The sequence below is a fragment of the Dipodomys ordii genome, unplaced genomic scaffold (genome assembly GCF_000151885.1).
Source record: "Dipodomys ordii isolate 6190 unplaced genomic scaffold, Dord_2.0 Scaffold27, whole genome shotgun sequence".
NCBI lineage: Eukaryota > Metazoa > Chordata > Mammalia > Rodentia > Heteromyidae > Dipodomys > Dipodomys ordii.
The window spans coordinates 2,158,488-2,184,881 of record NW_012267243.1 but is presented as its reverse complement, the minus strand read 5'-3'; the positions used below and the strand labels follow the sequence as shown (position 1 = coordinate 2,184,881).

The 26,394-nt window shown below is 42.0% G+C and overlaps 1 protein-coding gene across 1 annotated transcript in view; it reads right to left on the bottom strand.

The window, feature by feature from the left end:
• Positions 1–25,443, bottom strand: part of Colgalt2 (collagen beta(1-O)galactosyltransferase 2) — a 44,291-nt gene extending 18,848 nt beyond the window's left edge. The window contains exons 1-5 of the mRNA XM_013015592.1: positions 25,338–25,443; positions 21,316–21,433; positions 19,837–19,971; positions 16,109–16,313; positions 8,066–8,185 (exon numbers count right to left, since the gene is read on the bottom strand). Coding sequence (XP_012871046.1) covers positions 8,066–8,185; positions 16,109–16,313; positions 19,837–19,971; positions 21,316–21,433; positions 25,338–25,351 — 592 coding nt within the window. The 5' untranslated portion in view covers positions 25,352–25,443. The remainder of the gene's footprint in view (positions 1–8,065; positions 8,186–16,108; positions 16,314–19,836; positions 19,972–21,315; positions 21,434–25,337) is intronic.
• Between the last annotated feature and the right edge of the window lie 951 nt (positions 25,444–26,394).

Genomic DNA, 26,394 nt, shown 5'->3' with positions numbered 1-26,394 from the left:
CCCGATCTTCAGGGCTGGAACCCAACCTAGGCCTTCCAGGGCAGAGGAGAGCTGCTAGGCAGGTCTTCAGGACTACGTGGCTATGCTGGAACCCTGGTACTGGAGCCCTGGCTGTTGGGAGCATTTGTTCACTGCAATTCTTGTTCCATACCCTGGCCATGGAGGATCCGAAGTGGAGAGATATTGTGATGAGAAATTTTATCGATTTGATCCTCTTAAAAGTGCTTTCATCTCTTTTTTGGTATTTAATACAGCAGTTTATGAATATGGTGCATCGTGGTCACTGTTACAGCCTTCAACATTCTCACCCCACTTCGACCAAAACATTTATGTACTATAGACTTCAATGATTGGAAATAATGTAGTCAATAAGGTTGAAAGACCTTGAAAGTTCTGTGGTCTTGTAGGAACTCAAAGTACTGATGTAATTTTCCTGAGAGGGCTAATGTGGAAATTTACCTAAAATATTATCATTAGCATAAACTGATTGTACAAAGGAGTTTCATTATGATTTTTGCATATATGCATATCATGTAATTTTTGATCAAATTCACTGTTATTCTCTTATTCTCTCTTGACCCTCTCTCCTCCTCCCTACTTTAAAATCATTTTTAGTAGGGTTCCTTATGCTATTTTTATGTTTATTGGGTTTTTTAATAACATATATATATACATATCATACATATGTGTCTGTATATATATATATATATATATATAATGTACTTTAATATGAAGGAAAATGAGAGTTGATCATAGTATCATTAGGTTGCTAATAGGATTGACAATGATAATCACTGCAACTGTTATCCATTTCTATTTCCTTCTATTTCAGGCACATGAAGCTAGTTATAGCCATGTGAGATGCTTTTTTAAGACAATACTTGAAACTGAACTCTAGGCCTCATGTTTACTAGGCAGCCAGTCTACCACTTAGGCCATGCTTCAGTCTTTTTGCTTCTAGTCTGTCTTTTTTTTTTTCTTTTTAGATACATTCTCATGCCTTGGGCATCCATCCTCCTTACGTCCCTCACTCAAATAGCTGAGATTACAGGCAGAAGTCACCATGCCCAGTCTAGCCAAGAGACTTTTCTGCTGCTCAACTCTACAGACCCACCTTCCAAGCCTCCCTGGCCCACAGCAATGATCATAGCAGCATCTGCTCTTATGGAGAAGCCACACATTAGAAGCTGCCTGGGATGCTGGCACACATAGAGAGCAAGTTGTCCAGGAAAGATGCCAGGACTGTAGGCTCTCAGCAGAAAGAAGTAAGCTACAGAGGCATCCTAGCATGGAGGTTTGGGGATCCCAAGCTAACTGAGACGCAGTATGAAAAGCGTGATCAGTACAGTGGCCCCTTCACTAGGGTGCTAGAGAGAGACCATGGCCACTTTCACTCATGCCAACTGATGTGAAATTCTGGGGTGGGTCAGCTTTCTTTTCTTCCTTTCTTTTTTATTTCCTTCCTTCCTTTCCTCTCTCCTTTCCTCCTTCTCATCATCTGTTCTTCCTTCCCTCTCTCTCTCTTTCTTTCTCTCTCTCTCTCTCTCTCTTTCTCGCTCGCTTGCTCGCTCTTGCTCTTTGACACTTTCCTACCTCCGCCTCCTGAGTGCTGGGATTACAGATGTGTACCACCACTCCCAGCAGACTGTGGTTTCTTATAAGCATTTGTAATTAAGGGCCTTTCATTTCTTGACACACACTACACACACACACACACACACACACACACACACACACACACACACACACACACTTTTACTGGCTTCCCTTCCCTATCCAGTAATGAAGGTCATAATCCAAGAAAAAAGCCAAACAATGTATTTTGAAAAACCAAATATTCCAGGCAAAAATAAATGAAACATGGGAGGCTGTTTATTTGTACGTCAAGGAGAAAGTGAAATTCTCAGTAGGGTGACACGGTCATTTGTTTTCCTCAATGAAGCAAGCAAATCAAACAGGGATAAGCCAGGCGCCTACCCTTCATCATTCATGGTGTAATGAGCTCCTGCTGGATTAACCATTCTCTTATACTCTCTCCCCAAACACAGATGCACAGTGACATCAGCAGAACAGCTTGAGATCATCAATCTATAAGACAGAAGTGCGGCAGCCAGACCCGCAGCCTTCTTAAACATCCGTTGCCTTCAGCAAATGCTGGGAGGCAGCAGGGGTGAGGGACAGACTTAGGGATGGCAGTGCCCTAGGGCCCGGAGACCCAAATGTCCCAAGGCTCTGCAGACCAGGCTACGTGCTGTACTCAAGGCCACAAACCTCAGACTCAATCCGGTGACTTCTCTTCCCACCAAGCATCAGCAGCCGGCCACTACCAACATGCCACTGAACAGGCCCATGAGGGAGTGTGCGAGGCCCTGGGATCATCCACTAGATGGGCTAGGCCAGCACACTGCCCGCAGGCCACAGGCCGTTCACAGCCTGCCTGGCTCACTGCCCAGAGGCCCAGCTGCTCGAGGGCAGGGCGGAGGTGCCCGGGTGGCGCAGCAGGTGGAGGTGTGGTACTATGAGTTCAGCACCACAGCTGGAGGCAGGGAAGGACCCCTGTCCTCACACGGTAGTGGGGAGCTAGCACACGAGGTCAGTGCGAGCACCACAAGGCAAAGTGAGCCACTCGTTTGCACACGGCACTCTACCTCTGCGACCTGTCACAGCCACTGGCTTGCGGAGTTGTGGGGTCTCAGCCACTGACTTAGAAGACATGGACGGCACAACTCTAGATGCCAGGATATTTAACACAGGTCCAGGTGCCTGAGTGAGGCAAAGAAGGGGAGAAGCACTAGCTTTAGAAAAGGCACCCAGGCTGGGAAGGTGGCTCAGTGGTAGAGCGCTTGCCTTGCATGCATGAGGCCCTGGGTTCGATTCCCCAGCACCACATAAGCAAAAAGAAAAAAAGTTGGAAGTGATTCTGTGGCTCAAGTGGTAGAGCGCTAGCCTTGAGCTGAAGCGCTGAAGGACAGCGCCCAGGCCCAGAGTTCAGGCCCCACGACTGGACCCCCCCCCCAAAATGGCACCCCATTTTGATCTCCTCTGCAAGAGAGTACCAGTAAGGGTCTGAGAGCATGTTCAGTGGTCTTATAGCCTCTCTGATCTCAGGATCTCTTTCTTTGGTGGGAGAAGGGCTTCTGGGAGTGTACCCAGAGCCTCACACCTGTTAGGCATGCTAAGCTCTACCACTACGCCCCATCCTTGCCCTCAACACAGCTCCACTTCTGCCGAGGGCCCACTGAAATGGCAGACTGTTTTTTGTTTTTGTTTTCAGCGGTCACGGTCTTGAACTCAAGGTCTGGGTGTTGTCCTGTGAGCTCTTTCACTCAAGGCTAGCACTCTACCATTTTGAGCCACGGCGCCGTTTCCAGTTTTCTGGTAATTTGAGGTGAGAGCCTCAAGGACTTTTCTGCCTGGGCTGGCTTCAAACCCCAACCCTCAGCTCTCAGCCTCTTGAGTAGCTAGGATTACAGGCCTAAGCCACCAGCACCCAGCTTGAGGACTGGATTTGATGTCACCATCCACGAGTGGGGCTTGGCCCTCTTGACCATGGAAGCCAATGCTCAAACAAGCAGGACAGGTGCTGGGATCTGGGGACACACTGGCTGGCTTTGCGCTGGTCTCTACTGCCTAGCAGCACAGCTCAGAGTTAAATCTGTAGCTGAATGTCTACAGAAAAGCAGTACTGGATCCAGAGGAGCTGTTTCCTCCCAGAACACTCCTTGGCCCAGCTGTCCTGGGTTTGGAGTCTCAGTGTGGGGGCAGGGCTGAGGGGACAGCAGAAGAGCTGCAGGGAAATAGTGCAAGACCTGCTCGGTGTGCTAGCAGCCTTGGGGCGCTGAGGAAACTGGAAGCAGCCAGAGGAAATGAAAACGGAAGTGAAGTCACTGGATGGGGAAGTCTCTGGGGATACGCTCCCTCCCTGGCAGCTCCACTCCACCTCAGACACTCAGACGTGGGTAATCAAGTGCCTATACATGTATGTAAAGTCCTTCTACCAAATATGTTAGATGTATGAATATGTCCACATTCACTCCTCTCCATTTGCCTTCCCTCCTCCCTCTGGTATCCATACCCACAGCAGAGCCTACTTTTACTTCCTTGTCATTTTTTAAGCGAATATCATTTGGGCAGGTTTCACTATATTTTATCATTTATAACCAGAATAAACTCTTCTACTGCCCTCTCTTTTCCCAGCCCACCTATCCCTATTGGTCAATAGTTTTGAATTTAGTTTTGCTGCTTTTTCATCTACAGATGCCATGTATTTCAACAGTATTAATCCTCCATCATTCTCTTTCCCTTTCTCCCTTCTTTCCAGTCCCCCTAACAATTCCATAGTTAGTCATATTTTTTCTTCTCTCTCTATGTATAGAGGTATAAGTATTTTTATATCTATGTATATCATTTAGGTCTAAGTTCTACAAATGAGGGAAAACATGTCATATTTGGCATTTCTGAGTTTGGCTCATCTAGTTCAATTATTTCCCAGCAAATGACATACACCTTTATGGAGATATATAAATACATCTTTAAAATATGTAGTATATATTTAATATATACTTAAATAAAAATATACAGTTTTGGCTGTTCATTATGAATGCACATGCTTGTCAAAATAATCTTCTTCAACTGCAGATCTGTTCTCAGCCATTGTAGTCACTTGAGTGCCTTACAATTTCAGTGTTTTAATAGCTGCCATTATCTTCACTTTTCATTGTACTTGCTTGTTTGCACAGGCAAGCAAACTGAGGTCTACCCAATGTGGCTGTACCCCACGTCAGTGAGGAATTAGCTGAGTTGGAACTCAGCTTTAGACTTTCTGACCTCAGATACTATTGTATCTTAGTAATCTGGTTTTAGTAATCTCTCGTGGTGATCCATTGCTTCCAAAGGCTGATACTAGGCCAGGAGCTCATACCTGTAATCCCAGTTACTATGGGGGTGGAGATCGGGAGGGTCATGCTTTGGGGCCAGACCTGAAAAAAGTTTGAGAGACCTGCCCCACCTTAACAAAACAAATGAGGGGTGGTGGCATGCACTACTCATGTCATCTAAGTAAATAGGAGGAATGAGGGCCAGGCTGGCTAAAGAGAAGACAGCAAGATGCTACATGAAAAATAGCCAGAGCAGAAAAGAATTGGAGCAGGGCTCAACTTCCTATCAAATGTGAGGCCATTCAAAAGCCAGTACCATGCCCCTTCCTACAGGTACAAACTCACAAAAAGAGTGATACAGAATAGAGGCACCTGAAATGTCCTGTTGCTTCATGCTGGGATTTCCAAGTCCAGCCTTCCCATACCTTCTAACTTTCTCATGTCTACCATCCTTATAAGATTTAGCCACCTGTTAACTTTTCATTTGGGAAGCACATACCTAAATTTCCTGTCCAGCTTCCAATGTGCTGAATTGTTAGTATATACAGAGTATTGAGCACTGTGGGTTTTTTTTTTTTTTGTCAGTTGTGGGCCTTTAACTCTGGGCCTGGATGCTGTCCCTCAGCTCTTCAACTCAAGGTGAGCACTCTACCGCTAGAGCCACAGCACCACTTCCAGTTTTCTGAGTGGTTTATTGGAGATAAGAGTTTCATGGACTTTCTTGCCTGGGCTGGCTTTGAGCCACGATCCTCAAGATCTCAGCCTCCTAAGTAGCTAGGATTACAGGCGTGAGCCACCAGCGCCCGGCTAACACTGTGTTTTTAACAAGCGATAATTATGATTATCATTCATTTCCATACCACTCTGATTCTCATAAACTTTCATTTCCTTTTAAAGACTCCTACTTCTTTCCTACTGGCTTTGCCTGATAAGCCCTAGATGCTGGCTATACCTGGTTGTATTGTTCATTTACTCAGCACTAAGAAGATCACTGTAGGAGAAATCCCCAATTATAATTTCCACACTCCCTTAACTTGTGGAGTTGATATATATTGCTTTATTGGCATCTCTCAACCTTGCAAAGTCAGTGTCCTAATTCTGAGAAATTGATTTTCCATTCATGAGTGACAGAGCCTGGGTTAAAGTTGGTAATTCTGATTTTAGGTTCAGTGGTCTTGACAATACCATTTTCATTCATTCATTTATTCATTCACTTGTCTGCCATGAATTCAGCTAGTATTTTCTTGGTACTAGTCACATACTAGGCACTGTGGTAGGTTTTGGGACATGGACATTAAGGTAACAACCTTGTCCTCTAAGACCTAGAAGGTCATCTAAAAAGGAGCAGAAAAAAATCACAAAAGAGATTCTTAAAAACTCACAGAAGAGGGGCTGGGAAGGTGGCTCAGTGGTAGAGTTCTTGCCTTGCATGCATGAGGCCCTGGGTTTGATTCCTCAGCACCATACAAGCAGAAAAAAAGCCTAAAGTGGCTCTGTGGCTCAAATGGTAGAGCGCTAGCCTTGAGCTGAAGAGCTGAGGGACAACACCCAGGCCCAGAGTTCAGGCCCCACGACTGACCAAAAACAACAACAACACCTCACAGAAGAGATTCTGAAGAGCTGGCCCCAGAAATTTTGTCAATGTGAACTAATACTTATGGTAGCATTCAGTCATTTATTCATTCATTCTTCATCCACTCAATTATCAGCAAATACTTTCTGCATGTCTACTAGTTGATGAGCAAGTGCCAGACCCTGAGACTGACATGAAAAAGGATTTACAGTCTGGAGGAAACAGTGGAAAATAGACAGGCAACTTTCAAACCTCTCTTTTAAGTGGCTTATTCCATTGAAAATGCCTAGTCATCCCAGACTCTCTAGCAAGAACTGGGAGTTTTTCTCCATGCTTGTCTTTTGCTCATCCAGCTACAGCCAGCTCTTGCTGAGCCTTCCCCAACCTCTCCTTAGTCTCTCTCTCCCCTCCCCTTCTCTCCATGGCTCCCGTTCCAGTTCAGATTCCTATGGTCTTCTGTCTACTTTGCCATGCCATGTCCCAAATGGCCTTTTCATATCTAGCCAAGATCAGCACTCACTGAGTACCCACACTACATCATTGCTTTTCTTACTCTACAGCAACTTTCTTAAGTTCAAATTCCAGCCTAACATTTCCATGTTCCTCCCTTCAGAAAAAGTCCAAACACTTTGTAAATCATCAGAGATCATCCCACCTGGAGTCCTGCCTACTTTCCAGTCCCATTTCTTACTTTGCCTCCACCAGCTCCATTGCTCATGTGTACATCCTACCTCTAGTGATGAGTCACAGAAAACGCTCTCTCCTAGGAGAGCCATTGCCACCAGCTTCCCCTGGGCTAGGTGGATCAGTTCCTTTCTCCTTTGGCCTCATTATGTCTTAAAAGTGCACAATACATTCAGCTGCAGAATACTAAGGCATTCCTACAGCATGCTAGACCCAGAACAGTGACAATACAATCTTCAAGGACATGAGATTTGCAGACAGTGAGACTGGTTCGAATTTCAACCTGCCATGTGCTTAGTATAATGATCTCATTACTTGGGGTCTCTGCACCTCAATTTCTTCATTTTTATTATTATGGGTTCACTGGGTTGTAGAGAATATTCATGATATAAGGAACAAAAAGTGGTTGGTACGATGTCTATGATATCATAAACTCTGTTAAAGGGAGTCATAATAGTAATTGTTGTGTTGACCATATATATGTCTATGCTATATAAAATATTACATGTTATATATTATAATATATTATAATTATATATTATAATATATTAGATAATATATTATAATGTATAATAATATGTCACATATATGGACACATAAATAGTATAGGCATATATATAAACATATATATGTGTTAATGGTTACATAATTACCAAGTTAAGAATTAAGTTCATGCCAACAATACACTATTATAGAACTTATTGCCTTGTTTTCAGGGTGTTGTGTACCCAGTGTCCCCCAGGACAGGAAGCTCCGACTTGTCATATTTGTATGTCACACAGGGGAAGCTGGAGAATGAATGGAGAGCGGAATAGCTGTTTCAGCCAAGGCTGAGAGCCAGGAGATACTGGGCCTCCATGAGGCATGATCAGACTGGTCTAGTCACTTTGTCAATGAACAGCACCATCACCCTGCCTGCATGGTCACTCACTCATTGCTTCTATCTGCACATGGATGAGGGTCTCAACTTCTTCTTGCAGGGTCTGTTGAGGCTTCAGAGGGATGGGCAGGTAACCATAGTGCTCTCTGTTGCAAAGGTACATCTGGATGCCTGCAGAGCCAAGAAAGGAATGACATCAACCAATAAGAAGACACCAAGTTGGTTTATTTATTTATTTTTACAGTACTGTGGTTTGAACTCAGGGTCTTGTTCTTACAGTGGGCATTGTACCACTTAATTCATGGCCCAGCACTTCCTTGTTTGAGTTTTTTTAATTTTAATTCATTAATTTTTTTGTCAGTCATAGGGCTTGAACTCTGGGCTTGGGCACTGTCCCTCAGTTCTTCAGCTTAAGGCAAGTGTTCACGACTTAAGCCACAGTACCACTTTCAGCTTTATGGTGGTTAATTGGAGATGAATCTCATGGACTTTCCTGCCTGAGCTGGCTTTGAACCGTGATCCTCAGATCTCAGCCTCCTGAGTAGCTAGGATTCCAGGCATGAGCCACTAGCACTCAGCTAATTTTTATTTTTGGATAGGGTTTCGGCTTTGTTTAAAGCTGGCCTCAGACCATGATGTGCCTACCTAGGCCTCCCAAATTCAGGAAATCACCATCATATTTCTTGGCTGGGTGAGGGCCTCATTTTTTGCCCAGGCTTGCTTTGAACTGACCCTCCCAAGCTCTACCTCTGGATTACAAATAGGATTAGGATTACAAATATGAACCACTGTTTTCAGCTCCAGAAGATCCATTTCTTAGTGACAGCTGGGAAAAGTGAGAATGGCTACGGCTGATGCTGATTTGCCACTGCAATTGATTAAGTGGTTGTTCTGGGTACTGTCTATAGAGCTCAGAAATATCCTTTTATTAAAAAGTATAATGTAACATTGGGGATTGCAAATATGCTGGCCTCTCTTCAGCCCAGAGGAAATTGATTTTTTTTCTTTCTGAAGAAAAAGCATGTGTATAGCCTGAAATGAACACTGAAAGTATGAAGGATCAACAGGGAGGCAAAGAATCCCCGTTCCTGAGGGCAGAATGGAGCACTGTAATCCACCTCCAGGAAATAACAAGAAAATGAGCAGTGAAGTCTGCGTTTGATCTGAAAGCAATCAGGAAGATCCTGTAAGGCTGATAGATTATTAAAGCTAAATCTAGGCACACATGGAACCAAAAATGAAAAAAAATACAAAGATATATTGAAATGTTCCATGAATTCCCTCTGCTTTTCCTTTACAGAGTTGGAATCAACCAAAAGAAACTTCCAAAATGAGTTCACAAAGGGGCAAAAGAAAGCCTGCATCGCCCACACAGAACCTGCAAAATGACCTGGCCAAAAATATGTCACAGCCCTCTCAGAGTCAACTCTATCCTTCACAGCCCCTGACACTGAACTCTAGAGTTACAAAGCATCTCTGTTCAACACAACAGCTAGTAATGAAGGAATCCAGATGGTTGAATACAGATTCAGCAGGGGACGAGTCTTGAGTAATTAAAAGACTGCTTAGTTAATATGATGAGTACACCAAACTCTGGTCCATGCCATTATGCCTCTGATTTGCTAATTGCTACAGCCATCAGAGTTTTCCTGAGAGTTATCTGCATAGTCACTTCTCTGTTTTGCGCAGATGAAATATCTACCAGTCAGCCATGTCACTGGCCAACTCAGGTGAAGTTGTCACAATGCATTAATGGAAAGAAAGGGGAAAGAAAGGGCTTTTGCCCTTCACTCCATCTGGCTGGAGTCTGGACTGCTCCACTGGGCACTGCCACTTCTGCCTTCTCCAAGAGAACTCACTAGCTGTGCTATTTGCCTATGGAGAAGCTTCCTGGACACTGCAAACCAAAACTGTAGCTTATTACAAAATCCTATAGAATTTAGAAAGTGAAAGTCATGTATCTGCTGTTTAGATTGTATCTTTACTCTAATTAAGCACATCATTGTTTTGGTTATCTTTAAGTAGTTGTACAAAGGAGTTGTCATTCAACAAAGCAGTTCATGAATACAGTACGTCTTGATCAATGTCACCCCATTCAACATTCTCATCTATCTCTCACAACCCAACCCTTCCCAAATTTTTCTTAACTTTGTAGGTTATATATTCCATATGAATGGGATATAAAACCTAGATAAGCAAGGTCTCAAATGTGAGACTTCAAGAAAGACATTTCAGACATGCAAGATCATAATACGTATTTACTTTGCATGATATACTCAGGAAATAATTGGATGATACAGAAAGAGGATATGGAGAGAGGGAAAAAGAGAGAGTGGGAGATGAAGAGGAAGATAGAGTAAAAGAAAAAAGAGGATAGAGAAAGCAGAGGGGAAAGAAGAGGAGAAAAAAGAGAAGATGGAGGAAGATGGGGAGGGGGAAGACGACTCCTTCTGAGGAAAACTTGGGACACAAACAAGAGTATAACCACATGACAGGGACAAAGGAACCCCAGGTTGGTGGCTGTAGCAACTCTCAGATAAGATGATATGAGAAGACTCCATGAGAGATGCCCTCACAAACATGCAGAAGGGAATGCCAGACGAACCTCAACCTGAGAGTTCAGGGACCTTTAAGAAAATGAGTGATTCGTTTTCAGTTGAGTTAATAATAACAAGAAGGAGTGTGTGTGTGTGTGTGTGTGTGTGTGTGTGTGTGTGTGAGAGAGAGAGAGAGAGATAGAGACAGACAAGAGAGAGACAGAGAAGGAAAGATAAAGAGAAACTAGATATACTCTAGAAATGGTTGTTTGGAGTTAGTATAATGTGATTATAACAACGAAACAACTGTTATCTTTTTTTCTGGGCGGGAGGTGGTGGTGGTGTTGGTGGTGGTGGTGGTGGTGGTGGTGGTATAGTACCAGTCCTGAGGCTGGAACTCAGGGTTAGAGCTCAAGGCTAGGTCTACTTCTGGCTTTTTGGTGGTTAACTGGAGGTAAGAGTCTCACAGACATTCCTGCAGGCTGGTTTTGAACTGTGATCCTCCAATCTCAGCCTCCTGTATAGCTATGATTACAGTCATAAACCACCAGTGCCTGGCCAAGCACATTATTTTTGAGAAAAATAAATATCAGGCTACTTAAAGTTATCAAAAAAAGGTAAAGGTATTTATCCTCTGGCAAAGAGAAAAAGTGAAGGGTAATGTGCAGAAGACCATCTATTTGTAAATAAATGTTATGTGATAAACTCTCCATGTGTGCATGGATAGTTTGATAAAAATGAAAATTAAGGGGTAGAAGCAAGTGGCTCATTCTTGTGATTGTAGCTACCTGAGAGACAAAGATCAGTGGAATCTCAGTTCCAGGCCAGCCAGAATAAAAACTTGATGAGACTCACCCTCTCAACCAATAGCTGGGTGGGGTGGTGCATACCGGTTATCCCAGATACTGAGGAGGCTGAGTTCAATTGGATCAGGTTCCAAGCTAGCCTGGTCTAGTTTCTATCTCAACAGAAAGAGCTGGATATGGTGATATACCCTTTTCATCCCAATTATGGCAAGAAGTATAAATGTGGAGATGCAGTCCAAGCCGGTGCAGGCAAAAAGCAAGATGCTGGAGGGGATGTGGACAGAAGGGAACCTTACTGCATTGTTGGTGGGAATGTAAACTTGTTCAACCACTTTGGAAAGCAGTATGGAGGTTCCTCAAAGGACTACATATAGAGCTCCTCTTTGACCCAGCAATCCCACTTTGGGGCATTTACCCAAATGATCACAAACAAGACCACACTAAAGTTACCAGCACAACTATGTTTATTGCATCATTATTTACCATAGCTAAGATATGGAACCTACTCAGATGCCCCTCAGTAGATGAATGGATCAAGAAAATGTGGTATATATACACAATGGAATTCTATACCTCCATCAGAAAGAATGACATTGCCCCATTTGCTAGGAACTGGAAAGACTTGGAAAAAATTATATTAAGTGAAGCAAGCCAGGCCCAAAGAAACATAGGTCCCATGGTTTCCCTTATTTGCAATAACTAGGATATGACTGAGTTAAGCAGAAAAAGTCAGATAAGTTGATGTTAGGGGAATGAACCCCAAGATAGGTATTCAAATGTTTTTTTGTTTTTCCTTTCATGCAATTGTTTCTAACATATTTATAAGATGATTTCTATGTTGCTTTGTATGTCCCTCCCCCATGGTATAACCCATACTTTCACTGTATTTGATGTTGGTATAATTTGTGGAGGGGAAAGGAAAAAACAAATCGTTTAAATAGGGATACAGGTGGACCCATTGCAACAATGAGATGTACAAGTCGTTATGTCGAAAAATGAACTTTACAACTTTGGTGGGACGGGGGGGGGAGGATTGAGTGGGGGGGGAGAGTATGGGAAGGGATGGGAAGTGGAAACAAAGAGGAGGCAACAATGCTTGATAAGAAATGTAGTCGTTATCTTGCCTATGTAATTGTAACTCCTCTGTATGGTATTCTCACAATTAAAAAAAAAAAAGCATGACAGCCAGGTGCTGGTGGCTCACACCTGTAATCCTAGCTACTCAGGGGGCTGAGATCTGAGGATTGCAGTTCAAAGCCAGCCTGGGCAGGAAAAGTCTGTGAGATTCTTATCTCCAATAAACCACTCAGAAAACTGGAAGTGCCGTGTGGCTTAAGTGCTAGCCTTGAGCTGAAGAGCTGAGGGACAGCGCCCAGCCCAGAGTTCAAGCCCCGCCACTGACAAAATAAGAGCTGCAGGCATGGTTTAAGTGGTAGAGTGGGGCTGGGAAGGTGACTCAGTGGTAGAGCGCTTGCCTTACATGCCTGAGGCCCTGGGTTCGAGTCCTCAGCACCACATAAGCAAAAAGAAAAAAGCCAGAAGTGGCGTTGTGGCATAGAGCGCTAGCCTTGAGCTGAAGAGCTGAGGGACAGCACCCTGGCCAAGAGTTCAGGCCCATGACCGGACCCAAAAAAAAAAAAGTGGTAGAGTGTATGTCCATCGAGTGTGAAGCCCTTAGTTCAAACCCCAGTGCCACCAAAAAAAAAAAGTTAAGAAATATGCCAGTACTTAGACCAAAATCTATGAAAGAAGTTGGTTGTGTTAACCTTCTTCCTGGGAAAAGGATTTGTTTTAGAAAAGGGGGAGTGAAGGACATAACACAAAGGACTTTATGTTTCTTAAACATATCTCAAACATTCTCTTAATGATGTAGTACCTTAATGTTGTAGATTGATATATTTATCTCTGTCCTTGGTGATATTTTCAAAAAAAATTAGATTCAGAGAGGCTGTGATTTGTTCAAGGCCACAAAGTAAGTGATCAAATGTCTGACCCTTCAGGACCCATGCCAAGCGTCCTCTACCCTCCCAGGAATCAGCTCAGCCTCAGCACTGTTAGGAGGCACTTTGGGTCAGTCCCTGTGATGTCCTAGAGACAAATCTGCCCTCCTCCCACACAACATATCACTCATGTCTTTTGACTCATAGAAAGATACCTGGCTGGTACCAAGCTTGGGTCTGGTAGATGTTATATAGCACCCAGGCCCCTGGCCACATGGGAGGGAAACTCTGGATTCTGGCCTCATGTTGGCCACAGACATTGTGACCTTGTGCTCTCTTTTTGGGCAGCCAGATCTGGCTCAGAAAAATCCTTGCAGGTGTCTTCTCCCTTCATCACCAACAGGCAGCAATGATCATCTGAGATGTAGGACTGAGGCTTGTGGTTGGATAGTCCTTCCTTGGACCTGCCTGAAGCTTTGCTTTCTTTTACACACTTACATGATGTTGCTCCAATAGATGATACACAACTAGGGCACTTCAGAAGAATGAGAACAAAGGAAGACCATTCATCTTGCCTGAAGACTGTTGATGGAATGAGCAGGTGCTTTGCTTTGGACCCAGAAAAGAAGGAGCCTCAGAGACACATCAGAATCAACATGTGGCTTCCAGGCTCATCCATGTTCCCCCCCCTCAAATATTTAAAGGGCAATGAAATACTCCTTGGGTACCACACAATTGTTAAGAAATATCCTTTCTTCTTCCCAGATAACAGTGGCCCTACTTAGTCCCCTAGCCTATCTTCAGTCTGTCCTGCTACTTGGCCCTTGGAGTTCACTGCTGTTAGAAAGTCTAGTTATGTCTTTACATGGAAAGATCTCATCTCCTCAAGGAACACAAGCTCTAACACAATGTTAGACATAAAAGTAAAGCCAGGAGGGCTGATCTTTTCACTCTTTTTCTCTCTTCTCTCTAGGTGAATTACCAAGAAGCGTAAGGCCTCCTGTTTTCAATGTCTCAGAAAGTCCTTGGGGAAGGCTGACCAATAAAGTACAAAATACTGGCAAATCAGCCAAGCAAAAGACAAGGATGAAAAATTCCTTGTGTCACTCTTCCAGCCCAAATTCCCAAGTATTGGTTTAAAAACATCATAATTCAGTGCACAGATCACAATAATGGCTTGTGCAAGGATTAGAAAGGAGCACTATGCTAGGAATTGGCCATCATTGTAATTATTAACAGCTCACTTTCTTGGAACATCTTTGCTTCCAGCTCTTAAGTAAAGGACTTGGCACAACTTGTAGAAGAGGCCCTGCCTCTGCTTCTGGTTCTAGGGAAGTCAGAGCAAATCACACCCCAAGCTGAAAGGAGCAGCTTTAATTCACATGGCCACAAGAACCTTCATATAAACTTTCAATCTGTCAGGGTTGAGCTTCTTTTTCCCCCTCACCCAAGTCCTAAAAAATGCCCATGTCTGGCCAAAGGATCTAAATGTTGCAATTCAGATGAAACATCAGCCTTACATTTCTACCAATCTTCTCATTCCTCCCAAATCTCCAGGTGATGTGTGAGACACCCAGGGCCTGATGTGTGAGGTGCAGTTTGAATTTGTATGCACAGTATAATCTGCTGGCAACCTTCCCAACAGCCCAGGGTCTTTGAAACCCCCCTTTGCTCTACCTTATCGGGACATAGAGTTTATTTCATCATCTTCTTGGTTTTTAAACCCATTTTTGCTAGAGGCTAGGTAGCACACTTTTGGCCTATGGATAATGGACCCTGATGTCTATAAGACAGGGCTGAGTCATCTCAGTAGGCTTTGCTTTGGTGATGCCTACATCTTCTCGTTGAACTGTGTGGTAAGTTATGTCCTTCCTGACAGCACAGGTGAACCAAGAAAAATACATTTCCTGCCTATTTACTTGTTTTCTCCAGAAGCCTCCAGACAGCTGTGGAAGTGTTTTCCTGGCCATTGACCAAGTACTGAAGTCTGGCTTTGGAACTCCTTTCAAGGGGATGAAGGCAAAGATTGCTGGTGCCTCCCACATCTGTTCTCTCCTCCTAGAGTGAGGGAATTTGAGCTTATGAGTCCTTAGAACAAACATGGCATTCTGTGCCCCGTTCACAGGCAAGTGCTGCCTTAAGTGCAAGGCTGTGTTTAATAACTGGACTGGACTTGTATAGAGATGGAGAGTGTCTTCCCTATGCTCCTGCCTTGCTGGCTGGATCTTCTTGGTGGTGGAGTATTGTGGGTCCTATGGCTAAGGGTGGTGGCTAATGCGTGCAGAAGGGCCAACACAGAAGGAACCCGAGACTCTGAAAACACCGTGAAACACAGCCACCATAACAGCCCAGACTTTTCTGAGGAGAAACAAACTTCCATTTCTACATGCTGAGTACTTTACTAGTGTTGTTGTTTTTGGCTTCTGTCATAGTTTCCTAATTAGTGAAAAGACTCCTATAATTATGAATAACAATGCAGTCAGCGCCATAGGGAATTAATCAGATTCCCTTGACTCCAAGATCATCACCACTGACCCCCACAGCCCCCTCTCCCCCTCCCACTTCACCTAGCCAAGAGAGTGGCATCTGGGTAGTAGCCAGGTCCCATTCTTGGTCATTGGTGCTCACAGGGACATAAAAGGGGCTGGCATGGTTACAGTAAAGAACCCATCCCCTTTAATACTAGGTGACAAATGAGCATTTTTTTTTAAAAGATTGAAGTGGCAGTGTTTTAAATAAAATCCCCAAGACATGGGAACAGACCGTTTGCAGTATAGCCATGGCGGCACTGCAGCCAAATATAAACAGTACCTGCTTGCCTGCTGGAGAAGGCAAAGACGATGATGTCATCAAAGGTCCAGGTGTAGTCCTGGTGCGGGGGGTAGAAGGCCAGCTTGTCAGAGGCCTCCTTCCTGAGGTCAATCAGGAAGGTGGAGTGGACCATGGGGACAGGAAAGCAGCCCGTCCTCTTCCATTCTCGAATCTGAAGGTAGTCTGGAGTCCGTTTGTAGAAGCCCTGGAAAAGAGCAAATAGGTGGGTGGTCTTCTCTCCAAAGGCTTCATTTCCCCAGCCATTGTGGGGTTGATTCCTTTCACATCATTGTATGTTATTAGAAGTTTTCAACCTCTAATTGTGACCTCAGATTTTCCAAATATGCTCAGGGATGACAATCTTCATTTCAAGCATTACTCAGAGAGTTTTGATATCAGAAACAGCCTTGATTCAATGTAGTTTTGATATCAGAAACAGCCTTGATTCAATGTAGTTTTGCTTGGATAACTTCATACAAGTACATTGTGTGTTGCCTTATGATTGAATATTTAGAATGAATAGTACAAAGTGGAGGGCAGAGCAGTTGTGAGCACAGGTTCTGGTGTCAGATGCTCGGGGCTCAGACCCCACCTCTTCTCCTCATTGCTTATAGTTGATGTCGTGCTTTCTTTCCTTGTCTCTAACACAGGGATGATGACATCGACCCTACAGTATTTTCCATAAAAATTCAAGAGGTAAAGCTATAAAATACTTAGAACAAGGTATAGCATCAAGAAAGACTCAACAAAGATTGGCTAACATTAAAATGACTACATTACACTATGGCTATTAATTATGCCATTGTATTACTTAGCGATACAAGTTAAAATCTCCTTTCAATGAAGTTATTATTTGATATGCTATGATATTCATATTTTGTAGGGGGATTCACATTTTGAACTTTCTTCTCTGCACAAGTACATAGGCAAACCCATCCTCTTGGTGATTATAAACACGCTAGCTTTCACAGTGCCAGAATGATCAATTCTTTTCTCTCTATACTTAATTGTTCATACAACACTGGGTACTTGCTACAACTCAAGTGTGGTAGTAAATGTGGAGACTTAGTAAGATGTCCTAGTCTTAATCCTAGTCTTCTCATGGAATGTAGAATTTAGTTAAGGAGCTTATACTCCAGTGGCACTGAGTAGAACTCGCTATGACCAAAGCACAGATCTAGTCCAGAAAAGGCAAAGATACATTTCAGCAAAACATGCCTGAAAATATGTGGAAGATTTGCAAAGCGTGTTGTAGGCTCGGTGGCACAAATGTGAAGTTTTACGAGCTCAGCAGTAAGGAAGGACAAAACTCTTGTTGGAAATGTGAGTCCTTACACATTCTTCAACCACTAACACTTCTTTATAGTGGCATTTCCTGCCATGAGCCAGCACCACATCCCAGGCACCCTAGACTCTTCTACTTCAGTGTGTAAGCGTGTTCTAGTTGGCTAACCCTAACACCGACCATTCTATAAGCTACCACTCAGAGCCTTGGAGTCATCAGAATCATTTTCTAGTCGTTCATTTTTGCCCACGTATAAGCTGAGTTCTCTTAACATTTCAGTGTATGAAAATTGTTTCATGGATAAAGAAGGAAAACACTGATTCTTCAAAGGATTGAAAATGCATGTCAAGTAGAAAGTACTAGATTAGAGCAATATTCTTATAATGAGCAGCGTGGAGGTTTTATGGCAAAGATGATTCATTGGTTATCCTGGGAGGGAGGATGCTAAGGAGGAAATGAGGGAAAAGAGACTAAAAATACCTCCCAGAGAGAGGCAGAGATGTTGGTTGTGTCTAATTTTCCACACAAATTCAATTTTATGGGTAGTAATTCCCATTTGTTGGCCAGACAGAACCATGATCATCTGAAAGCTAGGGCTGGCCTTAAGCTTATGAAGTCATTGGCCATTTGTGTTCATGCTCTGGAAGAAGCCTAAGTAGAATGGTAGAAAACCAATAAGACGTGGAGGGAGATTGTAAGACTCTAGAGTGTCACATAAGTGACTTGTTTTGTGCAAAATAAGTGAGCACATTCCTCCTATATGTTTTTAATAATTAAAGTGGAGAACAAAATAGCAGAGACTCAGATCACCTTCCCCCACCCTTGCTGCCACTGGCAAAGCATAGCTCATCAAGAACAATGCTTAAGAGATTGTCCTAGGCAACACTTGAAGATTATTAACAGAGTTGACGTAATGTTTTCTGCCTAGGAACTGAACGGATTTTATAAATGTAAACATGTCACCATCCTGAGCCATATGGGTAAGAAAAATCATTCAAAATCTCTTAGAGCAAGGGAAATCACTTCAACAAAGGAGGAATGCCAGAACTGTGGTTTAGTGGAGGCACTGATCAATTTTAGGAAATTTTGCAATCATTCAACATATCGTAGCTTGAAATATGCAAAATTAAGTGTTAATTCTCACCATTCTAATGATACCCCAGCTTTGCCTTGTTCTTTGTTTGTTTGCTTATTTATTTAGATACGGTCTCACTATGGAGTCCAAGCTAGTTTCAAACTCCAGATCCTTTTCTCTCAGCCTCCTAAATTCCTAAATGCTGGGTTGCAGGCATGATTGTAGATCCTGGCATTAGAGATTACAGGCATTACAGATCCTGATTGTTTTGCAGTTTTAATAACTATATCATCAAATTGTTATGCTCCAATTTAGCTAACCTTCCTTTCATTTAAGTTGCGTAATGGAAGTACTGATATCATACAAATGGCAAATGCTATCAGTGAAGATCCTTCTTCACAACAGGAAGCCCTCTGGCCATAGAGAATTCATTTTCTCCCTTACTACATCTTTGTATTAGATTAACATTTATTACAGCAGTCAGTTTAATTTATCTCTCTAATTCATTCAAGAATAAAAAAATGAGTCATCAACATTTAAGGTAATAGGCCTCTAGACTTGGGAGATTTTTATCATGAATATGGAAATGATGGAAATCCAATCTTGCTTTAGAATTTTAATGTGAATTTTGGAAAAACAAGCTACTGTGTCAATTTTAGACACTAGAACACTAAGGAAGTTAACTTGTCAACGATCATCAAAACATTTATACTCTTTGACTCAGTAATTCTACTTCTAAGACGTTATCCAAGGAAATAATAGCAAATACAGAGGAATATGCATTAGCTGAGATGGCCATTATAATAACTAAAAGTTGCAAGAAAATGTTGAAAGTGAGAGAAAGTGAGCTTCAATGCAGTCACTCGATGGAAATGTAATTGTTTGAAACATACAAGCTTCCAGTTACAGTGATAGGGCAAAGGTTTTTTTGCCTGTTTTACATTTTTACACTTTTAAGTTTTTCTACTGGGTTCTTAGGTTAAGCTTGTAATGGTAAAAAAAGAAAAAAGTTTTTTAAGTTCTCGAATTGTGTATGTGTGTGGTGGGGGTGTTGCGGGCAGGAAGTGAAAGAATGAGACCAGGGAACCCCACAATCTTGCTGTGCACACCATGCTACTTTACTTCGTATTTGAATCTTTCTAGGCTAAGCTCTTTAGAGCATTTTTTTCTGATAATTAATGAACACAGAAGAGCCATGGCTCTGGCAATAGACCTGGATCTACTGCCTTTCCTGAGAATGCTTGCTCTAGTAACCCCCTAGCTTGTATGATTTAAGGGGCAAGCAAGAAAAATGTGAAGTTCTAGTGCTGTTCACTAGATGCTGCCTTGTGAAATCGCTGCGCCATCATTCATGAACAGAAGACTTGCCTGGGGTGTGATTCCGCACCAGAAGTTAGAGTATAGGCCCCGGGACTCCAGCATGGGGGCCACGATGGTTTTGTTTTCTGCAATCATTAGATTGAGGGTCTGTGGGTTAGTCAGGAAATTGTCCACATCTATGAACTAGGGAAAGAAAAGGGTAACAACATGAGATGGAAAGGCACTTGGTAGTAGTTAAGGAATAACTCAAGCACATTTAATGGTGCATCACATAAGGAACCATACTTCTCTGTATGCTTCTTAACTCATTACAGCTGTGTGGGTTCCATTCAATAAAGCATCCTAAGCCCTTAAGATATGTTTTTTTTAAAACTGCTCAGTAAATGTCCTCTCTTGTAACAATGGGCCAGGCTCTTTAGATTTTCTATAGTATTTCCTGAATGGACTAGAAAGGACCATTCCATGCTATTTTACTGTCATCAGTAGAATTTTTGCTTAAAGTATATTAACCCTTGCTAACCAAGTAGCATGAGTTTCCTAGAAGCCTGTGGTAACACTAACAGACACAGTGTAATATGAGCATTTTTACACATAAAAAAGAAAAGCATACACTGAGGTGTACAACAATGCTGGATAAGAAATGTACTCATTACCTTGCTCATGTAACTGTAACCCCTCTGTACAGTATTTTCACAATAAAAACTTAATTAAAAAAACAAAAAATGACTAAAATGGTAGATTTTATGTCATATATTTTAATTTTGACCACAATTTAAAAAATTTGAAAGCATTCATTTTTATGAGTCAATTTATAAAAAAATCTTGTAGTTCGGCATTTGTGTATTTCAATGGCAAATAGTCATACACAGTTGTGTATTATCAGCAAATTCCTATGAAATAATTTGTGTTGAAGGTGTATGTAATGTATTATTAGCCTGCTTTTTGGAGTGGCTGAGTGGCTAGGGAGGGACATAGATCAAGAGTATTTTTTCTGTTTAGGAATTTAGTGAAGCAGATGTTGATAAATGTGTTCTCATTTCTAGGGTTCTACTAGAAAAGTTTTCCCAAAGAACTTGCTGGGGGAAAGGCTGTGTCCAGGAAAGGGGAGTGGAGCTCCTTAGGTTTCCTTAGGTAGCTGCCTTCCTTTCCAGTTAAGACAATTCACTGGGATCAATGGATTCCCAATCATCAATGCAGCAGGTTTTTGTGGATCCCACTCTAATCTCTTGGGAAAAGCAATGGGACCTCTTTGTGGAGAGAAGATCCCCTTGGTTCATTGTTTCTTATTGTTGTTGCGTGAAAGAGACCAAAGAGTTCAGGAACCTCTTTGCTCACTCATGGACAGGAAGAGCATCGGGAGAGGGTCTGAGCATTGCAACTAGAGTGACCAAGATTTTCCCTTTTGCCTTTCATGGAAGAGGTAAGGCCTAAGCTGCGTTGATGGTTCCCAGGATCCTAGTTCTTGGATTACTGATCTGGACACATTCTAGGTAAGAGTTGGTAAGAAATCACGCATCTGTTTTTTACCAGAATGTAGTCTGACCATTTTTCCCTCGCAGTTCTTAGGGCTGCCTGTCGTAGTTTCATGACATGGGCAAATCGAGAGCTTGGCCAGTGCTTTGGTCCAATTTCCTCAGGATAAGACCTAAAAGAAAAGTAAAAGTTCATATAAATGTTTATATGTGCTAACTCACTCCTCCAGCATCATCTCTATATTATAGAATGGAAACTCAAACAGTGAGAGATTAAGAAACTTACTGCTTACTGAGAAGAGTCTTCATATGAAATATCTCAGTGGATTCTTCTATTTATTTTATTTTTCAGATTCCCCAGGCTGACCTCAAGCTCCTAGGGCTAAGCAATTTTTCTGCCTGAATCTCCTTAGCAGCTGGGAAGATTGGCAAGAGCCACCATTGCTAACTTTTCTTCAGTGGGTTCTAACAAGAGCCCTATGAGGTCAATCTACTATTCTTTCCATTTCACAGATGAAAATATCAGTGTAGAGGAGTAATGTCTCTTGCCCAATGCTACAGTTAATAAGGAGCACAATCATAATTCAAATCCAGGAAGACTGGCCCCCAAACTTATTTTATTTGATATGTTCAAGTATATTCTGTCATCAAATAAACATGGCAGTGTAAAAATAAGTTCCTCAAGGAAGTCAAAGCTTTAGTTTATGTGGTAGAATCTCATCAAATGAATGCACAGAGCCTAACTTACTGATGTGTCCCAGGTAAAGTGAAATTATGGAGCAGACATAAAGTATTCTTGGGATGTGTAATAACATCCGTGAAAGTTCTCAACTGCTAAGAACATCAATGCTGTTACTGCCACCCAAACTAGACGCCACCTGCGAGTTCCCACAGCTGTGCTGGCAGTAAATGACTTCAGTGATTTTTTTTTCTCAAAAGCCACAAGATCGTAACTATACAAAAGAAAAGGTCAGTGAAACTATGTACAACACAAGAATTCTCTGGCATGTCTTCCCCAATTTGTATTTCAATAGAAACCACTGCAACTCTCATTTTTCTGAATATACTGCCCAAAATACTGCCTTTCATAATACTTTTCACTCTGATGGCATGTCATACCTGCAGTTAAAAAAAAAAATCTGGCTACAGAAAACAGCACCGTGGTAGGTACGCAAATTCTTCCTGTGCAATTAAAAAAAAACAGTCCAAATTCCATTATAAAAAAGACTCTAGAAGACTATTTAAAATCATTTGTAGTGTTTACACTTCATTGTTAGATTTTGTAAGATACAGACCACCTGCTTTGAATATATGTAAATAGAACAAGGAAGGAATAAAGGGAAGAAAGAGGGAGGGAGGAAGAGTAGAAGAACAATAGAATGGCATTTGTTATTATTATTACAAACAAATTCAGCTTCCAATAAATAATTTGTCCTGGGATGAAAATCAGGTTAGTTTTTTTTTCAGTCTACTGAAATTCCTTAAGACAGAAGCTTGGGACTACTACGGCAATTCGTTAAACAGTAGCCTTGGGACTTACTAATAAATGTATTTAAAACTTACTATTCTTGATATTACTCTTTTTTATCCAACAAATATTACTTTGGTGAACATATCATTGAAGATGGGGATATAACGTGCTTGTCTGCTCTAGTGCCTGCCTAACACCTTACAATTTATTTAGAAAAATTGCAGAGTTAATTAATAAGTGTATTGTGTAAAAAAGATGATATAGAAAATAATAAGCAATAATAAGCATTGCAACTGTTGAAAGCCAGCTATATTTCTATTAGTGGAATGGTGGCAGTTAGCTTTCTGTAGCATATGTAGTTTAGGGTAGGATTTGGTTACACAAAAGGAGAGGTACTACCAAGACTTGTATGAGCTAAAGTTGACAGTTGAAAATAAAAGAAATGGTCTGAGGAGAGCAGATTTTCTTTGGGGAAGGTCAGGAAATTTGGGAGACTTTTAAATATGGAGTCCTTAAAATATAAATCTCAGGTATGTAAATTTTGTTCTGTAGGTATTCTAGATCCATCGAAATCTTTGTAATAAAGAAATAAAACCACTTCATTTGTATTTTAGGAAGATTGGTTTGACAGTGTGGTTTTGTGATGGCTAATTGTGATTGTGAATTTGACTGGGTTGAGTGCTGCCTAGGAGATTAGTATAGCACTCTTCCGGGTGTTTCCATGAGGGCATCCCTGGACATGATGAAGATGTAGAGCAACAACTGAGGGGGAAAGACTTGTCCCAAAGTGGGCAGTCCCATGCAGCAGATTGAGGATCCAGATGGAAGAAAGCCAGCCAGTGAATATAAGCTCCAGTCTTCCAGACAGAGCCCATCCATTGCTGCTGCCAACAGTGGAAATCAGCCTTTCAATAGGAACTCACCTGAGTGACTCTCGGAGGAGCCCCCAGGCTTTCAGCCTCACCTTGGGGCCAGGGCTACATCCATGGTCCTCCAGGGACCAGGCTTCCAGTTTCTTGAGCTTAGTGCCTCCTGGATTCAATGGCTTTGCAATAATAATGGCTTTCTAGCCATTGCTGGATTATCCAGCCTCCAAATATATAGGCCAATCTAGCAATCACTACATCTTTTTTGTTTGTTTTGTTTTTTTGGGTCCGGTCATTGGGCCTGAACTCTGGGCCTGGGCGCTGTCCCTCAGCTCTTCAGCTCAAGGCTAGTGCTCTACCACTTGAGCCACAGCACCACTTCTGGCTTTTTTCTTTTTGCTTATGTGGTGCCGAGGAATTGAACCCAGGGCCTCATGCATGCAAGGCAAGAGCTCTATCACTGAGCCACCTTCCCAGCCCCCATCACTACATTTTTTATCTATCTATCTATCATCTATTACCATATATTATGTTATACATATTATATTATCATCTCATCTCATTTCTATATGTAAATACATGCAAATATTATATAATACATATTACATGTTATAATGTACTTATAAATAAATTGCAGTGAAGGGAGTCAAATAGTGTAAATCCTTAGAAAGACAAAGTTAAAGCCCAACAAAATAAGCACTAAGAAGTACTTGCGGGGGGTGGGGGCAAGGGGAAGAGAGGTAGATGAATGAAAGAGAGAATGTAGGGAGAATGCAGTCAAGAATTCATTGCATATACTACAAAAGTAAGGTTAGGGGTAGGACAGAGATGCGTGAGAATGTTGAAAGGGGTGACATTGATCAAGGTGCATTATAGTAATAAACTTTTTTGTTAAATGGCAACTCCTTTGTACAACTATTTAAAGACAATAAAAAATAGTAACTAATAATACTCTGTGTGTGTGTGTGTGTATGTTTTATTGGTTCTGTTCCTTTACAGAAAACCTTGACTATGTTTAATCTTTTTTTTTTTTGTCGGTCATGGGGCCTGAACTCTGGACCTGGGCGCTGTCCCTCAGCTTTCAGCTCAATGCTCTACTACTTGAGTTACAGTGCCACTTCCTTGACTATATTTAAGATTGGAAATTATTAGCTGGGCACCAGTGGTTTGCACCTGTAATCCTAGCTACTTAGGAGGCTGAGATCTGAGGAATGTGGTTCATAGCCAGCACAAGCAAGAAAGTCTATTAGACTCTTATCTCCAATTAACCATAAAAAAGCTGGAAATGGAGCTGTGGCTCAAAGTCATAGAGAACTAGCCTTAAGCATGAAAGCTCAAGGATAGCACTCAGGCTCTGAATTCAAGCCCTAGGACTGGTATATGCACACATACACACACACACACACACACACACACACACACACACACACACACACACACGGGGGAGGGAGGAAACATTGGAAATAATCTAATAGAATTGAATTAATAATCTGGCATAGCCCTATATCAGATACTAGATACTATGCAGTTTCAAAAATGAAGAAGCTTATGAATGAATAAAAGCCTGAACTTGGTTGGTCGCTACAGGAGTTTAAGGGGAAAGGGGAACAGTAAAGATCTCTGGCAAGCAGAAATATCAGGTGTCTGTGGAGCCCTTGACAGTGGAGCTGGGCTGAGTGGAAATCTGGTGCAGGAGGAAAGGTAAATGGTGACTTCACAAAACTTGCTGTTGTTACTCACTCCGGCTCGTCCATCGGCCTCCACTCCACATAATGATAAAGTTTCTGCACGTTCTTCAGCCACTCCCTGAGTATTTCGGTGGTGTTATCCACATTGTGATCAGTGGCTGCCCTGCATTAGAAAAAGCGCAGTATAGGTTCATAATGTCATCCAAAGGAAAGGTAGAAGTCCAAACAACTCCAGAGTAAATACAGGAGAAGGGTCAGTTCGGAGGCGGGGCGGTGGGGGATGGTACATGTGAAAAGAATTCCCTCGTGGTCCAGAGCAGACAATGAATTTTGAAGTGAGAGATAGTGCTTCTAATCACATTTATATTAGGAGAGACGTAAGCAGGGCTCAGTCTATTATGGAATCCATAAAGGGTTTCTTAATCTAGAAATATGTGAAACAAATATAAAGTGAATCAACCTAGAGCCAGGAACCAGTTAATGAATCTTCTTGGAAATCGGGCTGCTTGCTTTACCTTCTTCTTATCTAAGATATAAATGTTACCTTGAATGTCAGTAAAAATTACTCTCAATTTAAGCAAAAATTCAATTTTATTTTCATTTTACATCAATGTTCAGGGCACATTGACATACCTATTCAACGCCGTTTTAATCATGAATATAAAAAAAGACACCACAATACTAGTTCCAGTATAAAACTGGAAAGGTAAAATACCTTCACCTGTCTACTTTGAATTAACCTTCCCATCATTCGGGCAAAATAGAGTAGCTTCAAAAGTCTTCAAATGAGGTGCTGTCTTGAAAGTGTAACGAACAGATCCACAATAAAGTAGCTTAGCTCACAAAAGTATTTTCAAATGATGCCACAGACTAAAACCCAACCCAATACCCCTTATGAGACCTGCACACATTCAACATTAAATAACACTGAAAAAGAAAAGAAGGGAAGGGAAGGGTGGGAAGGGTAGGAAGGGTAGGAAGGGTAGGAAGGCAGGATACAGAATAGAGTCATAGGAAGATAAAGGGTCCTGACACTCCTAAGAAAAGGAGTGAAAAGTTCAGATTGTATGTCAATTCAACTGTTCCTTTGGCGAGGGAAAAGGACTGAG